Source organism: Phacochoerus africanus, chromosome 3, assembly GCF_016906955.1.
Source record: "Phacochoerus africanus isolate WHEZ1 chromosome 3, ROS_Pafr_v1, whole genome shotgun sequence".
Lineage (NCBI taxonomy): Eukaryota > Metazoa > Chordata > Mammalia > Artiodactyla > Suidae > Phacochoerus > Phacochoerus africanus.
This window is the reverse complement of record NC_062546.1, coordinates 178820445-178844419: the sequence shown is the minus strand read 5'-3', so window position 1 is coordinate 178844419 and position 23975 is coordinate 178820445. Positions and strand designations below refer to the sequence as shown.

Genomic DNA, 23975 nt, shown 5'->3' with positions numbered 1-23975 from the left:
ACTGTTCGGCCATCAACATTCTGAAGGGGATAGAACCTTAAGTTAGTGAAACTTTTGACAGACCATAGGACATTTTCACACAACTGCACCCAGTAGTTATCTGAGGGAGGAACTAGAACCTACAGTAATTTCACTGTGAGGAAGGACAACTAGAGTCATATGCATAGTTCGGAACCGAAAGTCAGATCCTGCCTGTCTTGGGACTTCATCTTCCAGCACTGCAGCTTTACCATGTCACACAGTGAGTTGATAATGACCCCAAACAAGTTTCAGGTTACTCTAATGTTCCCTACATCAAAAACAATGCCCTGTACTCTCCCCAAATCAAAAGAGGTGATGATCCAGTCATCCTGAAATAAGACTGCTGCAAAAATCAGACCTCAGAGCAAGTTGCCCTTTCTAAGAATCATGAAAGCCAGAGAAGATTTACTCACTCCCTTCATTCTTTTTCCCCTTCAGCCCTCCACACTCCTTACACTCTTTGTCAAAATCGCTAAGTTCCTGGTTGCTGTGGAAATGAACAGTAATGATGACCTCTAACAAACAGAAATCAGTTCCTTCTCCCGGCACTCTGGCAGGCAATAATTTATACCTCAGACACCCTGCACTTCTTGCTCACACTCTGTGCAAGAACGAATCTCCACGCATTTCCCCTGAATTCTCATCCTTTATAAGTCTGTTAGAAAAGAATGAGAGATATGCTTGAGTTTTACAGCCTCGCTGGGAACTTGAAAATACTTCCCTTTTTCATCCACCTCAAAATGGCACAAGTATGATTACTAAACTCAAGGAAAAAAATCTATTTACTGCCCTTTGGAAAAAAATTATATGTCTACACACATACATACACACACATACACGCACACACATATGAATGTGGTAGGTTGCTTTTTAAACAAAAGACTGAAATAAGAACAATACAGAGGGTGAAAGGTTTTCTAGAATTACCTCTCTTCACTACTGTCATTCCTGCCGCCAGGGACAAATGTTAACTCTCTACTACCGTGAAATACGACATTGAAAGATGCTCACCCCAAAATAGTGGGATCTCAGACTCTTTCAGAATTTCAATGGAAATGAACTATTGGGCATTTAGAAACCATAACAGTAAAGAGAGTGTACATTCAACGTAATGAAGGAACCACACCCTGTCCTCCTTCTCTCTGAAGGACTCTCTACATATGGACGTAAAAGTTGCGGTGAGTTTGAAATCACTAACAGCAACTTTCTGTCGCTACAAAGACAAATTACAAAGTCACTTTCCCTGTTTAAAGACAATATTCATATTCTCATCAACTCATCCCACATGCTCCTGTATACACATAAAATGGCCAGCAGGGCTTTGTAGCTCCAGTGTGGCTTGATACTGTTGGAGGATTAATTCCTAAGCTTCCTCAAATGTCAAAATGCAATTCAGGGATTTCTGACCAGACAGATTCCAGCTGCCCAAGTCACCTTTTATAAAATCAGATGAGCTGAAACTTCAAAACTCTAAGTATAGTAAACATAAAAGGAGATTAATATGGCATTTAATTTGTGTTAAAGGGAACTAGTGGGTGGAAGTGAGAAATACAGGGCTTTTTTGTTCTAGAAGTAAGACCAATAAAATAATTACATAGAAAAACCTATAATCATGAAAGGTCTTTATAGTTTGTTGTTGTTTAAACATAGAAAAAGAAGTAAATAAAAATTACTGTAGTCTTAGGTAGCACATACTAAGTGATATTACTTTATGCATCCTCCTTTCTAAAATACAATTTTACACATTTTCAAGGAGTAAGTAATGAGAGAGATAGGAAACCACAAGTCATTATTATCAATTACTTAAAGCTATTGAAATGTATATACTAAAAGGAAGAACATTTTATCTATGTAATCATCTTTTAAAACTGCAATATGTTCTTAAGTCCAAGCTTACAGTCAAACAAAAAAGGGTAATTTTTCATTAATTATAGAATAATCTGATAAAATCCAGTTTTATGCTATTATAGAGAATTTAAATTTTTGAAAGATCCCTGAATTCAATATCAGTTTGTGATTCAGTTTTGCTTTAAAGTTCAGACTGACTATATTCTGGAAAAGAAGAGAAGAGAAGAGGCAAGGAAAGGAGAAGAAAGGGAAGGGAAGGGAAGGGAAGGGAAGGGAAGGGAAGGGAAGGGAAGGAAAGGAAAGGAAAGGAAAGGAAAGGAAAGGAAAGGAAAGGAAAGGAAAGGAAAGGAAAGGAAAGGAAAGGGACTGTCACATATAATCTGTCACATATTACCTTGGCAATGGCATAGATACGGGTGCTGGATGGGTCAGCCAGCTCTCTTCTGAGATCAATGTTAGATGGCCACTCTTTGTTCATTGGGAGACGAGAAGTGAAGCCATCTATAGACGGGTGACACATCCGTAAAGCCTTCTGGAAACTCTCCTCAAAAGTGCGACCAATAGCCATGACCTGTAAGGCGCATTAATGAGCTCATATTTAAAGCAATAATTTGTTTAATTTGTAAGAAAGCTAGAAATTGAATATTTTTCAAAAAAGACTTAGAAACAAGACATCTATCCAATTGCTACTCAAATTTAGGTTATTTCTCTTCCTCTCCTTTTATCCATGGTTTTGATGTAATGTGTCTTTAGCATTGTTAGGTCAGTCTTTTACCACTTAGGGAATTTAGTGATTAGCTGACACTGATGAGGAAATCATCTGTCCTTGCTCTGGGCCATCGTTTTGAAATAATCTGTGACCAGAGCATAATAGACCCTTCCTTAATAAGATCTTGTTTTGGGGCAGATGTCCTTTAGAATAAAAAGCAAATGAAGAGAAACCAGACAAATAGTAACACAAAAACAGGACTATTTCTAAATGGACATCAGTCAGTATCCAAGACAGGTTCACTTTCTTTATAGCTAAGCATTAATATTAATAGAACCATGAGAATCTTAACAAATACAGAGATTCAGATTTTTGAATATAGGTAGAGACTAAATTTACCATGACAAATTCAATATGTCTTCCCACAATCTTAGCAGCTGATTGTACACTAATCAATTAGGAAAACCATGTGGTGATTTAGTTTGGACAAGTTACAAGTAATAACATAACTTAAATTAACCTTGAGTCCTATATAGTTATTTTCACTGGATAAACACTGTCTTTGATATTTTCCATGGAATAATAGATTTTTATGCATTTTTGGTCTCCAACTTAAAATAATAACAGTCATAACGCTGCCTTCAATAAAATTCTGTGATGCCTCAAATAGACCCGAATTCCCATTAATGTCAGTTTAGTAAATCTTCATGTCAATTGCATGACAAGCTACACATTCAAAGATCACTAAAGCCAAACAGATAACCTTTTCACATTGCTCCAAATTTAATTAGAAATAAGGAAAGCGTCTCAAGAGCAGGGATAAACAAAATGTTAGCCCAATTCAGATATGCAATTTGTGAGGCATACTGGTATTTCAAGAGTTAGACAATATATTCATGTATTTGCTACCCTAAGCATGGAAGAGAATACCAAAAATAAGATATTTATGGCACTATAAAATTAAGAAAATATTTTAGGTATTTAATAAAATTTATAAGTATTATATTTAAAAGTTGGTCCTAAAGTAACTAGATCTATAAGTAACTCATCATGAATTTTTATTATTTTTAAGTATACTGTATATAATAGTACGTGGACTACATTCTATAAAAGAGAAGTAGACATAATAAGAATGGAATACACAATTGTGTTTGCTCAAAATTCATGCTTTTTAATACTTTGTATTATTACAATTAACATCTATTAAGTGAAGATTTCACTATTTTTCAGTGGAATAACTATTGTGGCTTTCCCTGATCCTATTCTACTACATTCTCATGGCACCTGCATGTAAATACTGTATTTTTGTTATGGCTGCACCTGCAGCATATAGAATTTCCCAGTCCAGGGACTGAATCCAAGAATCTGAGCTACAGCTTTAACCCACTGTGCCAGGCCAGGGATCAAACCCATGCCTCTGCAGCAACCCAACCTGCTATGGTCAGGTTCTTAACCCACTGTGCTACAATGGGAACTCCAAATACCGTATTTTAACTTTTACCACAGTTTCATTCATATTACACGCAGTTCTGTCAATATATTCTGAACTTACCAGATGCAGGCAGTGTACCAAAATTATCTACACCTTATTGACAATTTTATCCTCCCTATGTTTTGCACGTAGTAAGAACTCAGGAAATGTTTACTAACTTGAATTGAACTAAGTGTGAGGTGTTAAATATTCACTGAAAACAAACCCTAAATGAAACACATTGTAAAATTAACTCACATTCCTTGGCCTACACATTTTACAGTAAACATTGTGAAAGGGGACTCTGTCCACAAAATGTGAATTAAATGACAGTTATTTATTTGGTGGAAATACTACCAACCAAACTTCTCATGGCATAATTCTATTGTTCACCTCGAAGCGTCAGAGAAAAATTACGATTTAAAACAGCTGTGCCTTATGTTGAACCACTAGGGAGGAAATGACATTCCTACAAACCCTCCAACCAAGAACCCAGTATCCAAAGAAACTTAAGACTTTCAGTAACATTAGGGTGTAACAAAATAACTGAGCACAAGAATGAAATAGAGGCATTAACCAAGGACTCACCTCTCCTACGCTTTTCATAGAGCTGCCAATTCGGCTAGATGTTCCATGGAAACGATCGAGATCCCAGCGAGGAATCTTGGTAACCATGTAATCCAGGCTAGGTTCAAAGCAGGCTGACGTCTTTCCTGATACAACATTCTTGATTTCTGGAAGTGGAATTCCTAGGGCAATCTTTGCAGCAATGAATGCCAATGGGTAGCTATAAAGGAGGAGACATTTTTTTTTTCTTTCAAGCAGTAAGTTAAAAACAGCTCAAAATATAAATTGGTTTTTCTTAGAAATTCTAGTATAGTTTCACACCAGGGTATAAAATATATCTGCTTCTCTGTTTGGATAAAGATTTTAATAGCCCCTTCTAAAATAAAGTGAGTCAGGATCAAGCACAGAGGCACAGATCACAAAAGAGTTCATTCTCCATGCCTGACATGCAGAGCTACAACTCTCAACCTTCACCTCTTTAACCAAAATCAATAGCCTCCTTGATAAATAAAGTGCTCACTTGTGCATAGCCTCTATAAAGATAAGAATCTGCAAAATATTCTTTTGTAAAAATATATACATGGCTGCACCTAGGAGGATGGTGGAGTTAGCTGGTACTATAGGGCATGTATTTATGATCATAAAATGCAGTCATTGCAAGTTTGGATCCTTGTTCTGTCTCCAAATTATCTTTGAACTTTGTGCTCCTTCCACAACACTTTGAAAATTTGACTATGCTCTTCTAGAAGGTCACTTTAGGTAACCATATTTGAAAAATTAATTCACAAGACATGAGTCCTTCAGTACAACTCCCTAGTCTAACAGGTGAGGAAATATAGAGATAATAAGTAATGTATCCATAGTCACACAATTAGCGGAAGAACCAGACGAACTCAGGTCTCCCAAGTCTTTGCTGAGGTCAACCATCCTTCCACAACTTCATGTAGCACAGTGTAGCTATATAAAAATATCTTTAACGGTAAATATTTTTTCATTTAAATGCCATGTAAGCCAAATACAAGATGTTAAATATATTAATGGAGACAAAAGGTATTAATTGATTTTCCCTCCAGTTATGCTTGCTAGCAATTGTTAAATAGATACAAGTTTATTTAGTCAGTTGCAAAATTTACCTATAGAAAAACCCTGCATTGTTTGTTCTTGTAGAGTTTGACTGAAATAAAATAATGTGTAGTGCATGATTGAGTCAAGTGAACCATATTATTTGTCTAACATTTGCTACACACCTGAAAAAAACAGCTGAAGGGCTAAAATTAAGGATTAATTTGCACTTTTACCAACATCTGCAAAGTGCAATTAAGAAGCAGATTTTTCGCAGCCTGCTTTGACTACCCAGATTTTGATTAGTTTATGATTAGCCAGCAAACAAAGCCAGCCAGCAATACCATTTGCCTCAATCTGGCAGCAAGCTCGTTAATAACCATGTCTTTAGGACATGATTGGGAGTTAGCATACAGAAATAGGGACTATCACTTGCAAATGCAGCACAATCTTCCACTAGCTGTCAGTTTTCCAATTCAATCTGTGAAAATCTGCAAACTCATGGTCAATCATTCTGGTCTTACCCAGTAGCCTTTGAGGCCAGGGCAGAACTTCGGGACAGCCTGGCATTCACTTCAATGATGCAGTATTCCATTGAGGTAGGATGAAGAGCAAACTGAATGTTGCATTCACCCACAATGCCCAAGTGGCGAACAACATTGATTGAAGTACGTCTCAACATCTGAAACTCCACATTGGAGAGTGTCTGGGCAGGGGCCACAACAACTGAATCACCTGCACATCCAAGCAACATTCGTTATTTGGTAGCAAATCTAAATAACCAACCTGAGCAACGTAATCTATTTACATGATGCAAGACACAGAATAGGCTAAGGGTTTGCTGAGCAAAGAATTATCTCAAGGAAATACACACAGGGCACATTCCCTCTGATTGTTTTGCCTATATTACTCTGACATATTTTTTAAAGAAATCTTTCTAAGCTTCCCCAAGCTCATCTAGCATCTCCTTACTGGATTGACATTAACTTCTTCAATTTCCCTTCTCTGTATCACAAATTATCTCTCAAGTTCTTCCTTCTATAAAATATTAGCTCCTTTTCACACAGACTGGCTCATCCATCAGTTTTATATATCTCATTCCTCCCCAACTCCTCACTCCTCTCCATTCATAGTCCTCTGTATCTTCACTCTCTTAGTCCTTAGTCATCGACTCATCTGCCTACAAACATGCTCCCAGATTCCTACTGGCTCAAGAAGCCCCTCTCCCAACTGCCGGGCACTTACAAGAACCATCTCTCTCATTTCTTATGACTTGAAAAGTTTACCAGTTCTGCTACATAATTCCTTTCAATACGACTCACATAACACACTTTGCATTGAAACTGTCCTCTTGAATATCCAAAGCACCATTAAATCCTCATTCTTGACTTTCACAGCATTTGCTACAGTCAAAACGGAAGCTCTTTTATAAAGTATTTTCTTGCATTGGCTTTCTTGGTAACTATCACTCCCTTCTTTTTCCTCAATGCCAATCCTTCCTTTTCTTCTGCCGTATAACTGTAATGTTTCCCAAGCTTAGGTCCTTGACTTTATTCTCTTTCTTTCTATGCGTCTGTGCTTAAATACTTAGTCAATGCTTCCCACTTCATCTGTTTCCTTTATACCAAGTCTTCCAATGATTTGGTATCAACTTCTTTATTTCTACCCTCTTTCTTGAGTTCCAACTCCACATTCTCAAACCTCATGAGAGTTCTGCCCACCCTTCAAATTTAGCAGTTCTAAATCCTAAGTCATCATCTTTACCTTCTAGTTTAATTAGTTTCCCTTCCTGAGAAACCTATTTATCTCACCTATTCCTATTTATTGTGGCTATTTTCTCATCACCTAGTGACTAACACCTTGTCTGCTTTAAGCCTTCCTAATCTCTCTCCTTACTTCTCAACATCAAATCTTACAGATTTTACCTTCACTCTATTGTTTATACTTGACCTTTTCCTCAAGTGAAATAACACCTACTTAGGAGGGTTTCTGCGATCAAATTAAATGTGAGGGTATTTTCAGATTTCCTGTCATGGCTCAGCGGAAACAAATCTGACTAGCATCCATGAGGATGCAGGTTTGATCCCTGGCCTCGCTCAGTGGGTTAATGATCCAGTGTTGCCATGAGCTGTGGTATAGGTTGCAGATGCGGCTCGGATCTGATGTTGCTGTGGCTGTGGCATAGGCCTGTGGCTACAGCTCTGATTCCACCCCTTGCCTGGGAACCTCCATGTGCCACAGAGGTGACCTTACAAAGCAAAAAAAAAAAAAAAAAGTAAATGTAAGAGTATTTTCAATATTGTGAAATACAATATATGTGTAAAATTTTATCACACTTTTTCCACCAGGAATAGTAACTTAAAGAAAAGAAAATTAATAAAGACTGCTATGAGCCATCAGAGACATGAGCTGCAGGCATTACCATAATGCTTGAAGGTTCCTCGCCTACCTGTATGAACACCCATGGCATCAACATTTTCCATGCTACAAACAGTGACACAATTGTCATCAGCATCTCGGACCACTTCAAATTCAATTTCTTTCCAACCTGTCACTGACCTCTCCACCAGAATCTGGTTGGTCATAGCAAAGGCCTGGAAATTGGTGACAAAAGATAACAAAGAATAAGAAAAGGCACTAGCTTTACCATGGATATTTGGCAAATGCCCCAGCCTAAATCCTGGTCTGCACTAGTCTCTATTCCCCTCTTTGCTCCAGAAGGCACGATGTGTCAGAAAATCAGGGAGGCACTAGAAATAGCATCCTGCAGTGAATATGCTTGATTTACATTATTGAGCCTTGCCATTCAAAGTGCTGATATGACATTAAATCAAACTAATTTAGGAAAAAGAGAAAATAATTGAGCAATCAGGCAAAGGGAAATGAAATTATTTCAGCAGCTAGGCTTCTGTGAAAGCAGAAAATGTGATAAGTGCAAATAAATATGGAAAAATAGGTCTAAAGACTCTGTCTTTCTCTAAAATAGCTAAGGGTGCTTTGTAAAGAACATACACAATAAAAGTCAGTTGATGTTGATGAGGCGAAGAAAGGAGATGATGATGGTTGTAAACAGTTAGCCAAGATGGCATATGAAACTTGGGAATTAGAAGAATCATATGTGACTATTATTATGGGTAATCACTGCCTAAGTGCTTAAATACTCTGAGTCATATATCATGCATGCCTGATTAAACAGATATGAATTAGTATAATTATCATTTCTTATTTACTCCTTACCCACCGGTGCGTAGAATGCTGAACCCAAAATCTGAAAGAAGCAGTCTCTGACCCTAGGACATTTAGTGGCTGAAAACCCAAGACAGAAATGTCCCTTTGTCTCATAATATATTTGATTTGTGATGGCAGTGAAAGGAGGAGAAAGCAACTGGGGAAAGCAGATTGAATTTTTTCAAATTATTAGCAGGCGGTATAATGAAATAATAACTCAATGTTAGCAATTCCATAATGCGCCTGAATACTATTTTTTTTTACTTCAGTCAACACTACAGGCTCCAACATGTGCATTTGAAAATTAACACATTGATCCCCACAGCTACCCATGATGAGGTTTTCCATGTAGTTAGGAAACTCTGTTGTCAGTGTGAACAATTTAATAATGATTAATTTGCCATACTAGTAGAAGAAATCTGGGAAACAAAGGATATGAATTGGGGGAAGATTTTACATTCTAATGGAGTAGACTGGACACCAGGACAAGATCTTCATCTGTTGCCTCAGCCTATTCTTTATCTTTTGAGTCTCGGATTTTATATAAAAACTAATATAGGAACCTAGATCAGGTTAATGCAATTTCTAATGATGCTAAATATAATCTCAAGAGAGTAAGGGTTAGCTTAGGATAAAACAATACCAGTAATTATTCTCGAGGGAAAAGCTAGGTTTTTTTTCAACAAAGAAAACCGTTCAACGGCTTATTAATTATATTAAAGGAATATAATTTGAAACTATCCTATTCCAATACTGTCCTCATTGTAAACATTTTTAGATGATTGAGTATTCAGAATGATTTTGTTTGTTTGTTTTTGTTTTTGTTTGTTGTTGTTGTTGTTATTGTTGTTGTTGCTGCTATTTCTTGGGCCGCTCCCGAGGCATATGGAGGTTCCCAGGCTAGGGGTTGAATCGGCTGTAGCCACCGGCCTACGCCAGAGCCACAGCAACGCAGGATCCGAGCCGCGTCTGCAACCTACGCCACAGCTCACTGCAACGCCGGATCGTTAACCCACTGAGCAAGGGCAGGGACCGAACCCGCAACCTCATGGTTCCTAGTCGGATTCGTTAACCACTGCACCACGACGGGAACTCCTGAATGATTTTTTTATACCACAAAAAAATTTTTTTTTTGTTTTTTGTCTTTTTGCCATTTCTTGGGCTTCCACGGCATATGGAGGTTCCCAGGCTAGGGGTCCAATTGGAACTGTAGCCGCCGGCCTACACCAGAGCCACAGCAACACAGGATCCGAGCCACGTCTGCGACCTACACCACAGCTCACGGCAACGCCAGATCCTCAACCCACTGAGCAAGGCCAGGGATCGAACCCACAACCTCATGGTTCTTAGTCGGATTCGTTAACCACTGAGCCATGATGGGAACTCCTAAAAATATTTTTTTAATTGAGACCAGGTACACATTGTCATGACTGACTGTAACAATGAGGTTTTTAATATTACAAACATTGGGAACATCTAGTGTGCTAGAGGAAAAAAATGTATAGCTCCATAAATAAGTCTTTTCTTTAGGTACATGATTCAGAAGTCCAGATAGAAACAATAAATATTTATATCAGGTATGTTTCCCCTTTTTTAGTTTGTTTTGGCAACTTTAGAAAAACTAAATCCAAGTTGTTGACATGTAAGATTGTCATTGCAGTTACTTCAATATATTTAATCTTATCTATTCTAAAAATCCTATGTCGACAATTCAAAGGCCTCGTTTTGTTTTACTCCCAAAGTAAGTGATGCCTGATATTTCCTCAGCAACCCCCAAAAGAGCCCTCACAATAAATCTCTCAGCTTCACATCCACGACTGCCATGTGGAAAGTATTATGGGCCTCCTGGCTACACGTGCATTCATTCACTCAATAAGCACTTACTGAGGTCCCGTATTGCAAGGCAATTGCTCTATTCTGTGGTACTAGAATGTGGCCAAGTTCTCTGCTTTCATGGAGCACGATTTTGGTGACAATCTCTAACTTACTTTTTTGAAGCATATCTTAATTTTCTCAAGATTTTTCCTTTAATACTTAAGAAGGATTCAGAAATATGTTAACATGATTTTGATAGAAAATAAAATTTAAGCACTCAAATCTCACTTTTGCTTTTGTGTGTGTGTGTGTGTGTGTGTGTGTGTGTGTGTGTGTGGCGGTTGGCAAAGAAATTACTCATTCATGATACTTAGAGGTTTATGTTGTATATATTTTAAACACCTGAATTTGAGGTAAAGCTAAAGTACTCAATGTGTTTTGTTTCCCTTACTGGATGTCATCCATGTTGTATTATTTTCAAAAACAATGGAAAAGGGAACATTAAATTCTGGGTTTTTTAACAACTGAAATACATTTTAGCAAGATTGACTTCATGTCAATGAAATCAACAGACAGTACAATAAAGATGGGCTTTGGGTTAATGCTATGTTCCAGTGCAAATGATTGCATTGTACTTCCCTGTCAAAAGTGTCATTTCTTGGACAACACTTTTACAGGATGTGAGAGTGATTTATAAACAGAGAAAAGGTCATTTCCCATCTACATAACTCTCTCTAATTGAAAGGGTATATCAGTAAATTTTTGAGGTTGGTAAGAATTTGGTCTCTGCAAAAACACAAACCTTGGTGCTGAGATCCAATAAGGTCTCCTTGTTAGGACAGATGCCTGAGCCTAACCCGCCCAGGGCGTAGGCAGAACGGATCATTACCGGGTAGCCAATGGTGTCTGCTGCCTTCAGTGCATCCTCAATCTGTCAACAAGAACAAGGATTCACAGTTTTAAAAGCTGAGCACACTAGCAGAAAAGACCAACCAAGAGTCTGGCAATTCAGATAAATAGGTTTCATTGGGGAAAGTGACCATTGGGGAAATGTTCTATTATTCCCTCCCTTCCTTCTGAAAAACAAGTGTTATTTAAAATTTTAAGTAAAATTTTGAGATTTTTAAAATATATATTGAAGGCTCTTTTTTAATCCCTTGGTGGTAAATTTTATTTTGCAATATATATATACACACACACACACACAAAAAAAAAAAAAAAACAGCGTTCTTGTGTGGCTCAGCAGGTTAAAGATCCAGTATTGCCACTGCAGTGGCTCAGGTTGCTGCTTCGGCCCCAGGTCAATCCCTGGACCAGGAACTTCTGCATGCCATTGGCAGAGCCAATAAATTAATTAATTAATTAATGTCCAAAGCTATAATAATCATCATTAATTTGAGAATGAGAGCCATATTTAATTTTTAAATTAAGTTTAAAATTCTTCATTTCTTAACTAAACAAGGCTTTAGACTATAGAAATTAATTTGATATCAGTGCAACAAACCATTAGGAATACTATATAGAAAGCGATTTTTCACTTCTCAAGTTCAGTCAGAGAGTATTCCCAGAAGCTTGGAATTTTTTTTTTTTTAACTTACAGAATACAACATATGGTGGCTATATTTTTCTGTCATGGAATATTATTACACTACCAATGGGAATGTAATTACACCTTTCCCATATGCCTGTTTCTCATCCTAAGGAAGCAAGGACATAATTAAATCTGGCAAGGAAAAAATAATGTATGTCAGGAGTTTCCCAAATGTTCAGCAGAGCTATCCTGGGACTATTCCTGATTGACAGCTTTGCAACATGCTATGTACTCAATAGCACTCTTTTCTGAAAACATACATATCCCATTTTTAGTTGGCCCAGCAGCACTTGCCTTATTCCAGAGGATTTCCCTATTTCTACAATGAGGAAGTTGCATCAAAAACTGTCTCCAGTACCCCCACTTCCATGACTCTATGCCTGAAATCAGGAATAAAGTCAGAAACAAAAACAGTCATATTGGAAGCTGGCATTTTCCTGGTACCTGGTAACAGCCTATCAATAGGCACAGGATACGATGGAAAAGGATTAAAAGAAATGCAAAAAAAATCTATCCCCTTTTAACATCTAAGCCACAGGTTTCTCAGTCATAAATCTTGCTGATTAGATCCAATGTATTTTTCCCAGATAAGTTTATTATAAAATGTTTATTCCATTCTAACAAAAAAATTAATTTGCATTTACAAAATGTGTGACCAACCCCAGGAAGAAAGTAAAAATTACTCTGGCATTGCAAGTTGATATAGTTCTTTGTTTTGATTCAGAAGATTTGATATTCAGTGGCACTTCAACCATTGATAAACCACTTCATCTTTGGGCTTATGCTTCACTTTTCATAAAATAAAATATCAATACCCTAACATTTCAGCACTGAATGCTATAATTAATACACAGTTTCTCTTGAGGTACTAACCCATTTCTGGAGGAAAATATAAGTAAATATAATACTTTATCATTTGGGGGCATGACAAATCATTCTCTCTACCATGCAAGAAGCATAATGTCCCTGTTTCTCCAGATCGAAGATTTCTTACCGATTCTACTGCAAAGCTTGGAGCAATCTTTTCATTAATCTCATTTAGCTTGTCTGAGAACAGCTGTCTATCTTCTGTGGCCATAATGGATTCAACTGAGGTCCCCAGGACTTTCACTCCATATTCCTTGAGCACACCTCTCCTGAATAGTTCCACTCCTACAGAAAAACAAAGTTTTCTTTAATTTGAATACAACCTTTTTTTTTTAATCTTAACTCCAAAAATCTACCACAGTCCACAACAGAATTGTACTTAGAGTGAAAAAAAACAAACATTTTTGAAAGAAAAATTCTGAAAACATTTTAGCAAAATATTTTGTTGATCCCACTATTACATATATTATCACCTTCTCCAAATGATTTTTATTATTTTTATTAATAAAATCATAAGATTATAGTGAGCCTTAAGACTTAGTATATTTCCTTTTATCAGGAAAGTTTATTCCTATAATGAGATTCTCTTATTTAAATAACCTCAGTTATCTACCTGGGTTAAAAATTATTAGAATTGTCCCTATTTCCACAAATTTTATGTCTAACTTAGGCTGTCTTTAATAAATGACATGCAAAATACATCACCAACTACTTACCTCAACTAGCTAATGAGATTATCATTCATGACCTATATCTGAAGGTTTGGAACATTTTAAACAGGACAGAGCATAGGACTCCGCAGACGCGTGAAGGGATGGGTGGTTGAGAGACTTATCCATGTTATCATGAAAATATATGTGAAAGTCCAATGTTACAGGGCTGGCACATAAGAGCACAAAGCCCTTAACCAATGTTAATTCTCACTTTTCATTCATAATAGTTCTCAGGGTTTCACTGGGAGCAGAGAAAAGCAGGATCCTGAGATGGAGGAAGGAGACTCAAAAACCTACTCATCCACTCCAGAACATTAAAGCAAAAGGTTTCTCTTTCTACCCCAACCGTTCTATGAAATAAACTGGTGGTATTCATCATGTGACGCTTTCAGGTGGCTGTTTGCTAAGCTCCCTCACACAGAGGAAAGCTTTAGTGAACATAACAGAATACAATTGCAAAATGAATTAAAATAAAAAAATGCCTAAGTGCATGAACCAAAACTCTGCAATTAAACTTAAAAGAACTCACCACAGTTCAGAGCTGTCTGGCCACCCATGCCTAGAATTAACCCATCTGGCCGTTCTGCCTTGATGACCTCTGTGACAAACTGAGGAGTGATGGGGAGGAAGTAGACAGTATCCGCTTGCTTTAAGCCCACCTCATTGGTCTGCACTGATGCAATGTTTGGGTTCATCAAGACAGTTTTGACATTTTCTTCCTGAAAGAAACAAAAGGCTCTGGAATCCTAATATACGTCTAAAGAGAATAATCATAATCAATGAAGGGTTATCAGGTAACAAAATTTTTAGGTTATTCTACATTCTGTAGAGATCAGTAATGGGACTAGTGTGAGTGAAAGTGAAAGGAAGACAAACATTTGGTGAAAAGAAGGAAGAAAGTGCTTAAAAATAAACTATCCAGAAAGAACTAGCTATCTCATGAGAATTACACTGAATTCCTTGTCGCTGTAGGTATTAAGCAGCACTAGAGATGTTTTCTACAGAATTTGACTGAGGTCCACAAATATGACTCAACCTTACAGCTCAATTGACCCTAAAAAATAAAATATTCCAAAAATTTTTGAATGAGTAAAATGGAAAATAGAAAAAAAGGGCAACATCAAAGCTGCTTCCTATTCTAATGTTTGTTGAAGAACAACACTGAGTGTATATTTTAAATGCAAGATAATGTGCTCCCTTCTAGCTGGAAGCACTGAGAGCCTTCTGCTGGTTTCCATTTCCTTCAGATTTTCATGCCTGCTGTAGCGCTTTGACAAAGGTCATTATACAGTGGTTTACACATATTACATAAAAATAAAATTACCATATGGCATAAAATAAAATACAATAAAAATTTTGCGTATGTGTGTGTGAAGACGTTCATAGTCCCATCTCATTCCTGATATCCAGAGACCTCTAACATAATTCTTCATGTAAGCTACTAAGGATAACGGCTTTATAAACCAGGATGAGGGTGACACTTAGCAAGATAATTATTATGACATATGACCAGACGGGTCTTTTTATTTTACCTAGTAGCATGTCGGTTTTGAACTCTTCTAAAAATTCAACTGAATACTCAGATGAAAGTATAGAATTCATCCTTGAAAGCCCTACATATCCATGGGGGAGAATCTGAATGAAAAATTAAATATATTTCATACTACTTTCAATCCAAATAGTGCCTTAAAACTTTTAACGCACTTTTTGTTAATTAATTTGATTTTTATAACAAGACTATGAAAGAAGTTTTTACCTTACAGATGAAGAAACTGAAATTCAGTAAGGTTAACTTGCCAATGATCATATAGCTGATAAGTGGCAAAATTAGGACTCTAATCGAAGTCTTATGACTCAAGTCCTATGCCCTTTCCTCAATAGGAGTTCTCTCTAAAACTGTAAGGAATCATTTCAAAAAGAGTATTATTAACAAGATATTGAGGAGCTACATACAGATAAGTAAATGCATTTAAAATATGGGTTAGAATTAAATAATTACGTCTAAACAGATAACACATCATTAAGAGAAGTCATAGAAGGTCTCCCTGCTATAGAAAAAGACCAACAGATATGTACATTTGTTAAGTACTTTCCTGAATATACTATACAATGCATGTAGCTTTTTTTTCTAAATCCAATTACAAAGGAAAAGGTCCCATAAATGCATGTGAGGAGTATCTATTCATTTTAAAACTTAGAAATAATTTCAAACCATTTTAATAAATGTTACATTTCTTCTAATATAGTTCCAGTTGTAACAGATGCACAATTTAAGTCTTTTTAGATATTTAGTTCATTAATTCATCTCTATTAACCTCCTAATTAATTACAACACTACATTGTATTAGTACGCCTATTCTTCAGTTCATATCTATAACTTCACCTTTTGGATGTAAAGCACATAAAAAAATACAATCATGAAAATATTAATTCTTTATAAAACTACCAAAAAGGATTTAAAAAAATGACATGCTAGTTAAATGTATTCTAAACCCTGAACACACTTAGATTGTGTTTCTAACCAATCTGAACTGGATATCCACTAGTCATCCATCTAAAGATAAGTTGAATTGTAATACAATGAAATAAAGTACACTTTGTGAAAATATACACAAAAAAAAAACCTGTATGCATGTGGGGAACATCCATGGGTGTATGGGAAAGAGTATTAAAAATAAAAACAAATGGAAAGAGGAGAAACGTATTTGGGGGCTGTGTCTGTTTTGAACAGACACCTGTCAGGTGAAAATCTCTACCTATGGAATACTGAACAAGACAAAGAAACAAGGGGAAATTTTAGCTAACTTTTTCATATCGGTTGTCCTAGTCTCCTGCTCCCTTCCCTTTGTTGCTCTTTCCTAGCCAGGTCTCTTGTTAAGAATGGCTTTATACCACAAAGTCTGTGGGAAAGTCACGGAGAGCTCATGTTGCCTTTGGATGGCCTGATTAGCACCAAAATGGGGACTATCCCAGAAAGTAAAGACACCGAAGAAAAGCCAAATTAACTCCTCATGAAATAGAAACACCTGACACATCCAGGGGAATTTTTCTCAAAGTTTACTTTACTGATAGAGACTGGGGAGACTCTGAGAGACTGAAGAAGCAGGGAGGATCTTCTTCCCAATTTAGGTGTAAAACCCTCCATCTCACTTGAAACTCCAACCCTACCATCCGGGTAGGGCATCCAGTCCAAGTCACAGATGCAGGATCAGGTGTCCTAGTGACCTGTAATAACTTCTAAAGCTTCGACAAAAGGAAGTGTTGCCTTTGCTCCTCCAGCTAGATCTTTTCCATTTCCACCAAAGAGATGCCAGAAACACCCTGTAGAACACCTGAAGTACTTGGGCACCGGGGAGGCCCAAGTTCCCTCTTTCACACAAAAGACAAACATGTTTTAAAAGCTCACTGCCTCAATAACATCTATCAGTGCAGATTTATATGTTTTCAGTATAAATATGTGATAACACAGACACTTTCTGAAATCAATCTAATCTTTTTAATCTGCAGGTGTGCACAAGTGAGAAAGTTAAAATCTTGTTGATGATCAAACTTTCTTTAATAGAAGATGCGTAAGGAATAGTGAAGGAAATTAATTATAATGACTTTGAAAAAAGTAGTGTCATAAATCTAAATTATAAAGTACTAATTAGGACTCATTAAAGGCAGTATATTAATTCCGGCAAAGATCATATTCTCTCACCTTCATGGCTTTTACAGCTTGCGATCCCGAGTAATCAAATTCTCCTGCCTGACCAATGGACAGACCTCCTGATCCTAGAATAAGGACTTTGGAAACCTGTCAGAAATAAGAAAATGGCATGGCTTTTAGTATTAAGATGGGGAAATGCATGGGGAAGATAAAATATATCGTCTGGGTTTATGTGGTGATTTAAAGATAAACTCTATTGTCTGTTTATATAGTGATTTAAAGTATAATGTTTTGAAATATATATATATGAGTTAAACATTTCTAACTTCAAAAAGCAATTTCCAAAATCAGTTTTTACACTCAAGTAAAAAAATTTTGGAAGAGGCCTACATTTTATTTAAACACATACACTATATAAAAATAATTACATAAACATTATGGAAACAAATCTATATGTGTATATATAATTAATATAATTTACATATAATTTTTAGATTAAAGTCTCCTTAAAATTTAATTGATTAAATGTATTACTGTTCCACGGGTTTCTTCTGGACAAAGGATAGGCATACATACAAACAAGTCTATGGGCCTTTCCTAACAAATTAAAAGAAAATACAGGACGCAAGAGGACACAGGGACACCTTCATATTTACATTTTACCTTTACTGTGCAGTTCAGTCCAGAAATACTTACATAAAATACAATAATAAAAATATTGTGTTTTGGCAACATATTGAAATTCATATAAATCGTATACACAATTTCAAGAAAAACAGTAACTCTGCTTTCTTTTTTAACCCAAACTGCCAAGCCCTTCAGGGGAAAAAGATGTTCTTGATCATTGCAAGAGATATGGAATTGGGAAACTTGGTTTGTATTTATTGAGTGCCTACTACATGCAATGCAGCAAAGAATCCCAAATCATACTTTTCCCTCACCATTTGAAAAAAGAAAAGCATCTGAAAAACATATGAGAAATACACTATCTGGTGGGTGGTTTCTTTAGCTACTGAGAATCCACAATTTGATTGGACCTTGAGTGGCTGGATGACCTTCAATCTCTCCATCTCAGGAAAAGAGACTGTCATAGAAATCTTACAAACCATCTAACTCATCATTTAATGTAAACATAGAAATAAATTATTTCCATTCATAAAAAAGGATATATATATATGTATGTATATACATACATACATATATATATATATACTTGAAAATGCACATACACCCTTCTAAATACTATAATGATGCTGTGATGTAAGTGTTCCTTAACTATGAAAGAACTGGGTAGGAGTTCCTGTTGTGGCACAGCAGAAACAAATCCGACTAGGAATCATGAGGTTGCGGGTTCAATCCCTGGCCTGGCTAAGTGGTTAAGGATCCGGCATTCCTGTAAGCTGTGGTGTAGGTCTCAGACACTGCTTGGATCTGATTTTGCTGTGGCTGTGGCTGGCAGCTATGGCTCCAATTGGATCCCTAGTCTGGGAACCTCTGAATGGCATGAGTGTGACCCTAAAAAGCAAATTAAAAAAAAAGAAAGAAAGAAAGAAAGAACTGGGTAGAAACCTTTTCCTATTAAGATGCATATTCAAGGAGCTCCCATCCTGGCGCAGTAGAAACAAATCCAACTAGGAACCATGAAGTTGCGGATCTGATCCCTGGCTTTGCTCTGTGGATTAAGGATCTGGCATTGCCGTGAGCTGTGGTATAGGTCACAGATGTGGCTTGGATCTGGCATTGCTGTGGCTGTGGCGTAGGCTGGCAGCTGCAGCTCTGATTGTACCCCTGGCCTGGGAATCTCCATATGCTGCGGATGCAGCCCTCAAAAGACAAAAGACAAAAAAATAAAATAAAATGCATATTCAAACAAATAAGGATTCAGGTCTTACACTATATTAATCCTTATCTATCAGCTCTTCAGAGGAAAATAATATTATTCCATTCATGATGTTGAATAATAAGTCTTATTTAAACAAAAAATTCTATCATCCATAATGATTCTGTGGTCTGAACTGTATCTCAAGCATTCATAGGGCTATGGCTTATTGAATAACGGAAAATATATCAAATTTAAAACTAAATTAATCCTTAGTCTTTATTAAATTATTTTTATTAAAAAAGTTTTAGAATAAGTGAACTTCGGAAAATAAGATTTTTTAAATCAAAACATGAAGATTCCAATGAACACCCAATGAATCATCAAGGACAGATCAAATAATTAGATGTTAAAATGATGGGTGATGGCAATATTACCAATCATATTTCATAGATATCAAGAAGGTTTACAACATTCACTTAAAAAAAGAAATCACCACATGGTAGAGAAAATACAAAATACATAAACCAAAAAGAAGTCCACAAATACTGACCTCAACGCGAGATGCTACTAGAGCCGGCTTTGGTAGGACTGATGTAATGGTGGTACCTTTCCCCTTCTTTATCAGTGAGAAAAAGGAATCAAACAGATACTAGAAAAAAAAATATAGCCAACTAGTTAGAAGTTTCAAAATTCATAAAATTGTCAGATAAAATACAGTACGCCTTGTTCAATTTGAACTTTAGATAAGCAACAAAATAATTTCTTGGATTAGTATTCCTATGCAATATTTGATTTTTTTTTTGGCCAAAGCTGACAAAACTAAACATTTACTACTATAAGAATTAAAACAAATAAACACTTTCAACTGCTCATCTAATCCTATCAAAAGAAAATTTTCAGCAGACAATGAATATTTCAGATGATTCCTCCTGAAAATGTCACTTTCAGGCCCTTAATTAGGAACAATTTTCTTCTTCTAAATAAAATTCTAGCTTTGCAAAATAATAATAACAATAATAAAGCTATATTACCTATATCTCCTAAAGTTAGAAATAATTAGATTTTAAATTTTTCTATAAGGCTTAAAAATATCTCTAAAGATTATTCTTTTTAAAAATTTTATTGGAATACAGTTGACTTACAAAGTTGTGTTAATTTCAGGCATACAGCAAAGTAAATCAGTTATACGTATACACATAACCATTCCTTTTCAGATTCTTTTCCCATATAATTACACAATATTAAGTAAATTTCCCTATACTATGCAATAGGTCCTTGTTACCTATCTATTTTATATACAGTGGTCTTAAACTTTATCAGTATATTTACTTCTGCTGTTGTTCTAAACATGACCAATTTCAACAAAGATAGTCATTCTGCAATTATTTGGCAGGACCAAAAAAAAAAAGTGATACCAAACATCATATGTCTTAACTTCAATGTTCCTAATCTGAAGTGCAACAAGAGGCAAATAAGTTAAATTTTAAATTAAAAAAGTATTTAGCATGCTCTAGACAGTAGATGTATGTAACAGTATTTTTTTTTTTTTTGAGTTTCATCATGGGTAGGCAATGTTGTATAGACTTTGGCTATTAAGAACGATTATTTCCTAATAATATTAAAACAAGGAGAAAATACAAATATCTGAAAAGGCAACTCAAGGGTGAGGAAGTAGTCTACAAAGGGAAAATTCTTATTCTCCTTTTTGTTTTACTTAGATCTCATCTGCTGACAAGAAAGAATTGTCAGCATTAGTACAGGAGGCCCCAGGGTATGGAAGAGGAAGAGTCACTCCAGACTTCCCAGACTTTGCTGAGTGTCACCGCAAGCTCTTGTTTGGAAAGACGTTCTTGAACAACGAACCAAAAACCCACACAAAGAAGTAAAAATCTTTAAATTAAAAACTTAACTCCTCTAAGCATTCCTTAAGGTTCCTTTCTGAAGCCACTGGACTCATATGTATGTGCATGCATACCGTCCCCTCTTCACACCCCTGCCCTTCTTCTTGCTCCTGCTGCTGTTTATCCTCCCTTTGTGGCTACACAACCAGTTGCCATAGGGATTTTTGTGAAGTCACAGATGGGGGATTAAAATTTCATTTCAGTTATGAGAGGGAAAGAGCAAGAGGGAATTCATTTGCACAGTACGACAATTGTAAATTTCAGAACTAAATATATTAGTGATAATCATTTAAATAAAAATCACATTGCATTGGTATCGTAAGGGCTTTCTCACTTTAAATTTTAAAAAAGATAGAAATGTCCTCCCTGATATTCATGAGGAAATTGTCACACAATATGGGTGTTATCAAGGCACTCTTTTTAAGAACGCTCTGTACCAAGACCACCTAGGATGAATATTTTGGTTTCTCAATTTTTCACATAAGTTCAATTCTGATTAAAAACTTTAAATATATAACAGGCCTCATCTTTCTGACATACCTCAGTGTCCAATGGCCCTGGGCTGACCTCTGGGTGGAATTGCACACCAAAAAATGGTTTGCTTTCATGCATAATCCCCTAAAGGAATAAGAAATGGGAAAAAATTCCTTCAGTAACAAGATGCATATCAACCAGGACTAGGTATGATTCAGTGGACAGTAAAGTTAGAATTTAAAAACTAAGTTAAATGCTGAGACCATTCTAAAAACAAACAGTACTAATAAAAATAAGCCAATGAGGATTCAACCTGTGTGATTCCCTTATTAAAAACAACTGATTTGGTCTATAGCCTTTGAGGCCCCTCTAGGCTCTGTTCAGAATAAACTCCAATCCTCTTCTTTTCTCTAACTCCTAAATTACTTCTCCAAAGGTCTTGTCAAAGCCTACTTCAGTGCTAAGTGAATCCCAGAGACCCACATAAACTGGGCCCAAAGGGACTTAAACCAATCACCCATTAGCAATGAATGTGTAAGACAGCCATTGATTAAGCACTGAAACAGTGCATCTTAATGAATCAACTGATAGAGAATAAAACAGAGAGAAATGACTTTTTAAAAAGCAGGAGGCTGTTGGAGTTCCCATCGTGGCTCGGTGGTTAACGAATCCGACTAGGAACCATGAGGTTGCAGGTTTGATCCCTGGCCTTGCTCAGGGGGTTGAGGATCCAGCGTTGCCATGAGCTGTGGTGTAGGTCGCAGACGCGGCTCGGATCTCACGTTGCTGTGGCTCTGGTGTAGGCTGGTGGATGCAGCTCTGATTCAACCCCTAGCCTGGGAACTTCCATGTGCCGCAGGAGCAGCCAAAGAAATGGCAAAAAGACACACACACACACACACACACACACACACACAAAAAAAAAAAAAAAGCAGGAGGCTGTGGGAAATCCTCCATAACAAGAATTCTTCCACATACACACCACAGAAAAGCCCACATAAAGAAGGGAAAGGTGTTTGTTTGTAAGACAGAGTATTAAAAGCACTGCCTTCCTCCTCTGCCCTCAACAGGACTATTCAGAGCACTTACCTCATTTGTTTGATCATTGACATTCACAAAAAGTGGTTTCCAGCCAGCAGGAAGGGTGCTGTCCAGGGCATAGCCATGATTCTGAGCAGTAATGAAAGCCTGTCTGTTTGTGATATTCAAAACAGGCTGATTCTGCCCTCTGGAGAGAAGAGGTGAAAAAGAATATGGAAAAGGAAAAGTGAAAAGAAGAATATAAACACATCAGTTGTAAAACAGTGAATAAGAAAAGCCTATTAAAATTCAAAATTTTGCACTTGCTTAGTGAAAATTACTCTGTGAGAAAAGTCACAGATTGTTAATTCCAATAATTTCAGCCGCAAAAATCAATCCAAGAAGCTTTGTTGTGTGTTAAATATTGGGTCTATTAAACTTCTATAATCAGTTTTAGAAAAAAGCAATTGAACTCATAACAAAAAGTTAAGATTTGCTCACTAGCTTAACAGAGGCAGACAAATACAGGCAACTTATTTTAAGAGAGCTACCGAAGTGTTAAAGCCAAAGGAGATATCTGGGGGGATGATAAAGGGATAACTTCACAGCCCTGAATCACTTTGAATTATACTTTATGGGGAGGGTGGGCTGTGAGGGAAAGTTCCAAGTTGAATAAATTAACATCATTGGGGGTAAGGAAGTAAAACCAAGAGGATCTGAAGATTTCTCAGTTCTTAGGTCACGCTAGAGTTTTACAATGTTAGCAGTGCTCCGAAATCAAGCTTAAAATCAGAACAATTTCCCTTGGAATAGCAGTTGATTGAATATTATGACCTCAATTTATGCCAAGGAAAGGAAAATAACTTCACACTATGGCAAAGTTATCGTTAAAGAAGGCTGCCTTTCAAAAATGCAATAAAAGTGGTATCAGGTAGTCAGACAACTGTGAACCATGTAATAGTGTGGTTATCTATTTATTCTAAAGAAAATGGTATGTAGGTTCTCTAAGTCTTTTCAGTTTCGTTTCTAAAAGTATTTCAGAGCTAGTCTGACCCATAAACAGAAGCATAAATGCCTCACCTGTTGGCCATGGCCATTTTGTAGGCTTTAGCTCCAGCGGCCAGTCCTGTTATCAAATTTCCTGTACTGATTCCAAACAACGGCTCCTTGCGATCGCTTTCCAAGATCTAAATCAGAAGAAAATTTTTATATATGCA

At 36.5% G+C, this 23975-nt stretch overlaps 1 protein-coding gene across 1 annotated transcript in view; it reads right to left on the bottom strand.

Annotated features, from left to right (window-relative positions):
- CPS1 (carbamoyl-phosphate synthase 1) overlaps positions 1–23975 on the bottom strand; it is a 118465-nt gene that overhangs the window by 59715 nt on the left and 34775 nt on the right. The window contains exons 9-20 of the mRNA XM_047770483.1: positions 23839–23945; positions 22828–22966; positions 21805–21882; positions 19914–20012; positions 17593–17688; positions 14422–14611; positions 13307–13464; positions 11524–11652; positions 8128–8272; positions 6203–6413; positions 4638–4836; positions 2264–2440 (exon numbers count right to left, since the gene is read on the bottom strand). Of these exons, the coding sequence (XP_047626439.1) occupies positions 2264–2440; positions 4638–4836; positions 6203–6413; positions 8128–8272; positions 11524–11652; positions 13307–13464; positions 14422–14611; positions 17593–17688; positions 19914–20012; positions 21805–21882; positions 22828–22966; positions 23839–23945 (1728 nt within the window). The remainder of the gene's footprint in view (positions 1–2263; positions 2441–4637; positions 4837–6202; positions 6414–8127; positions 8273–11523; positions 11653–13306; positions 13465–14421; positions 14612–17592; positions 17689–19913; positions 20013–21804; positions 21883–22827; positions 22967–23838; positions 23946–23975) is intronic.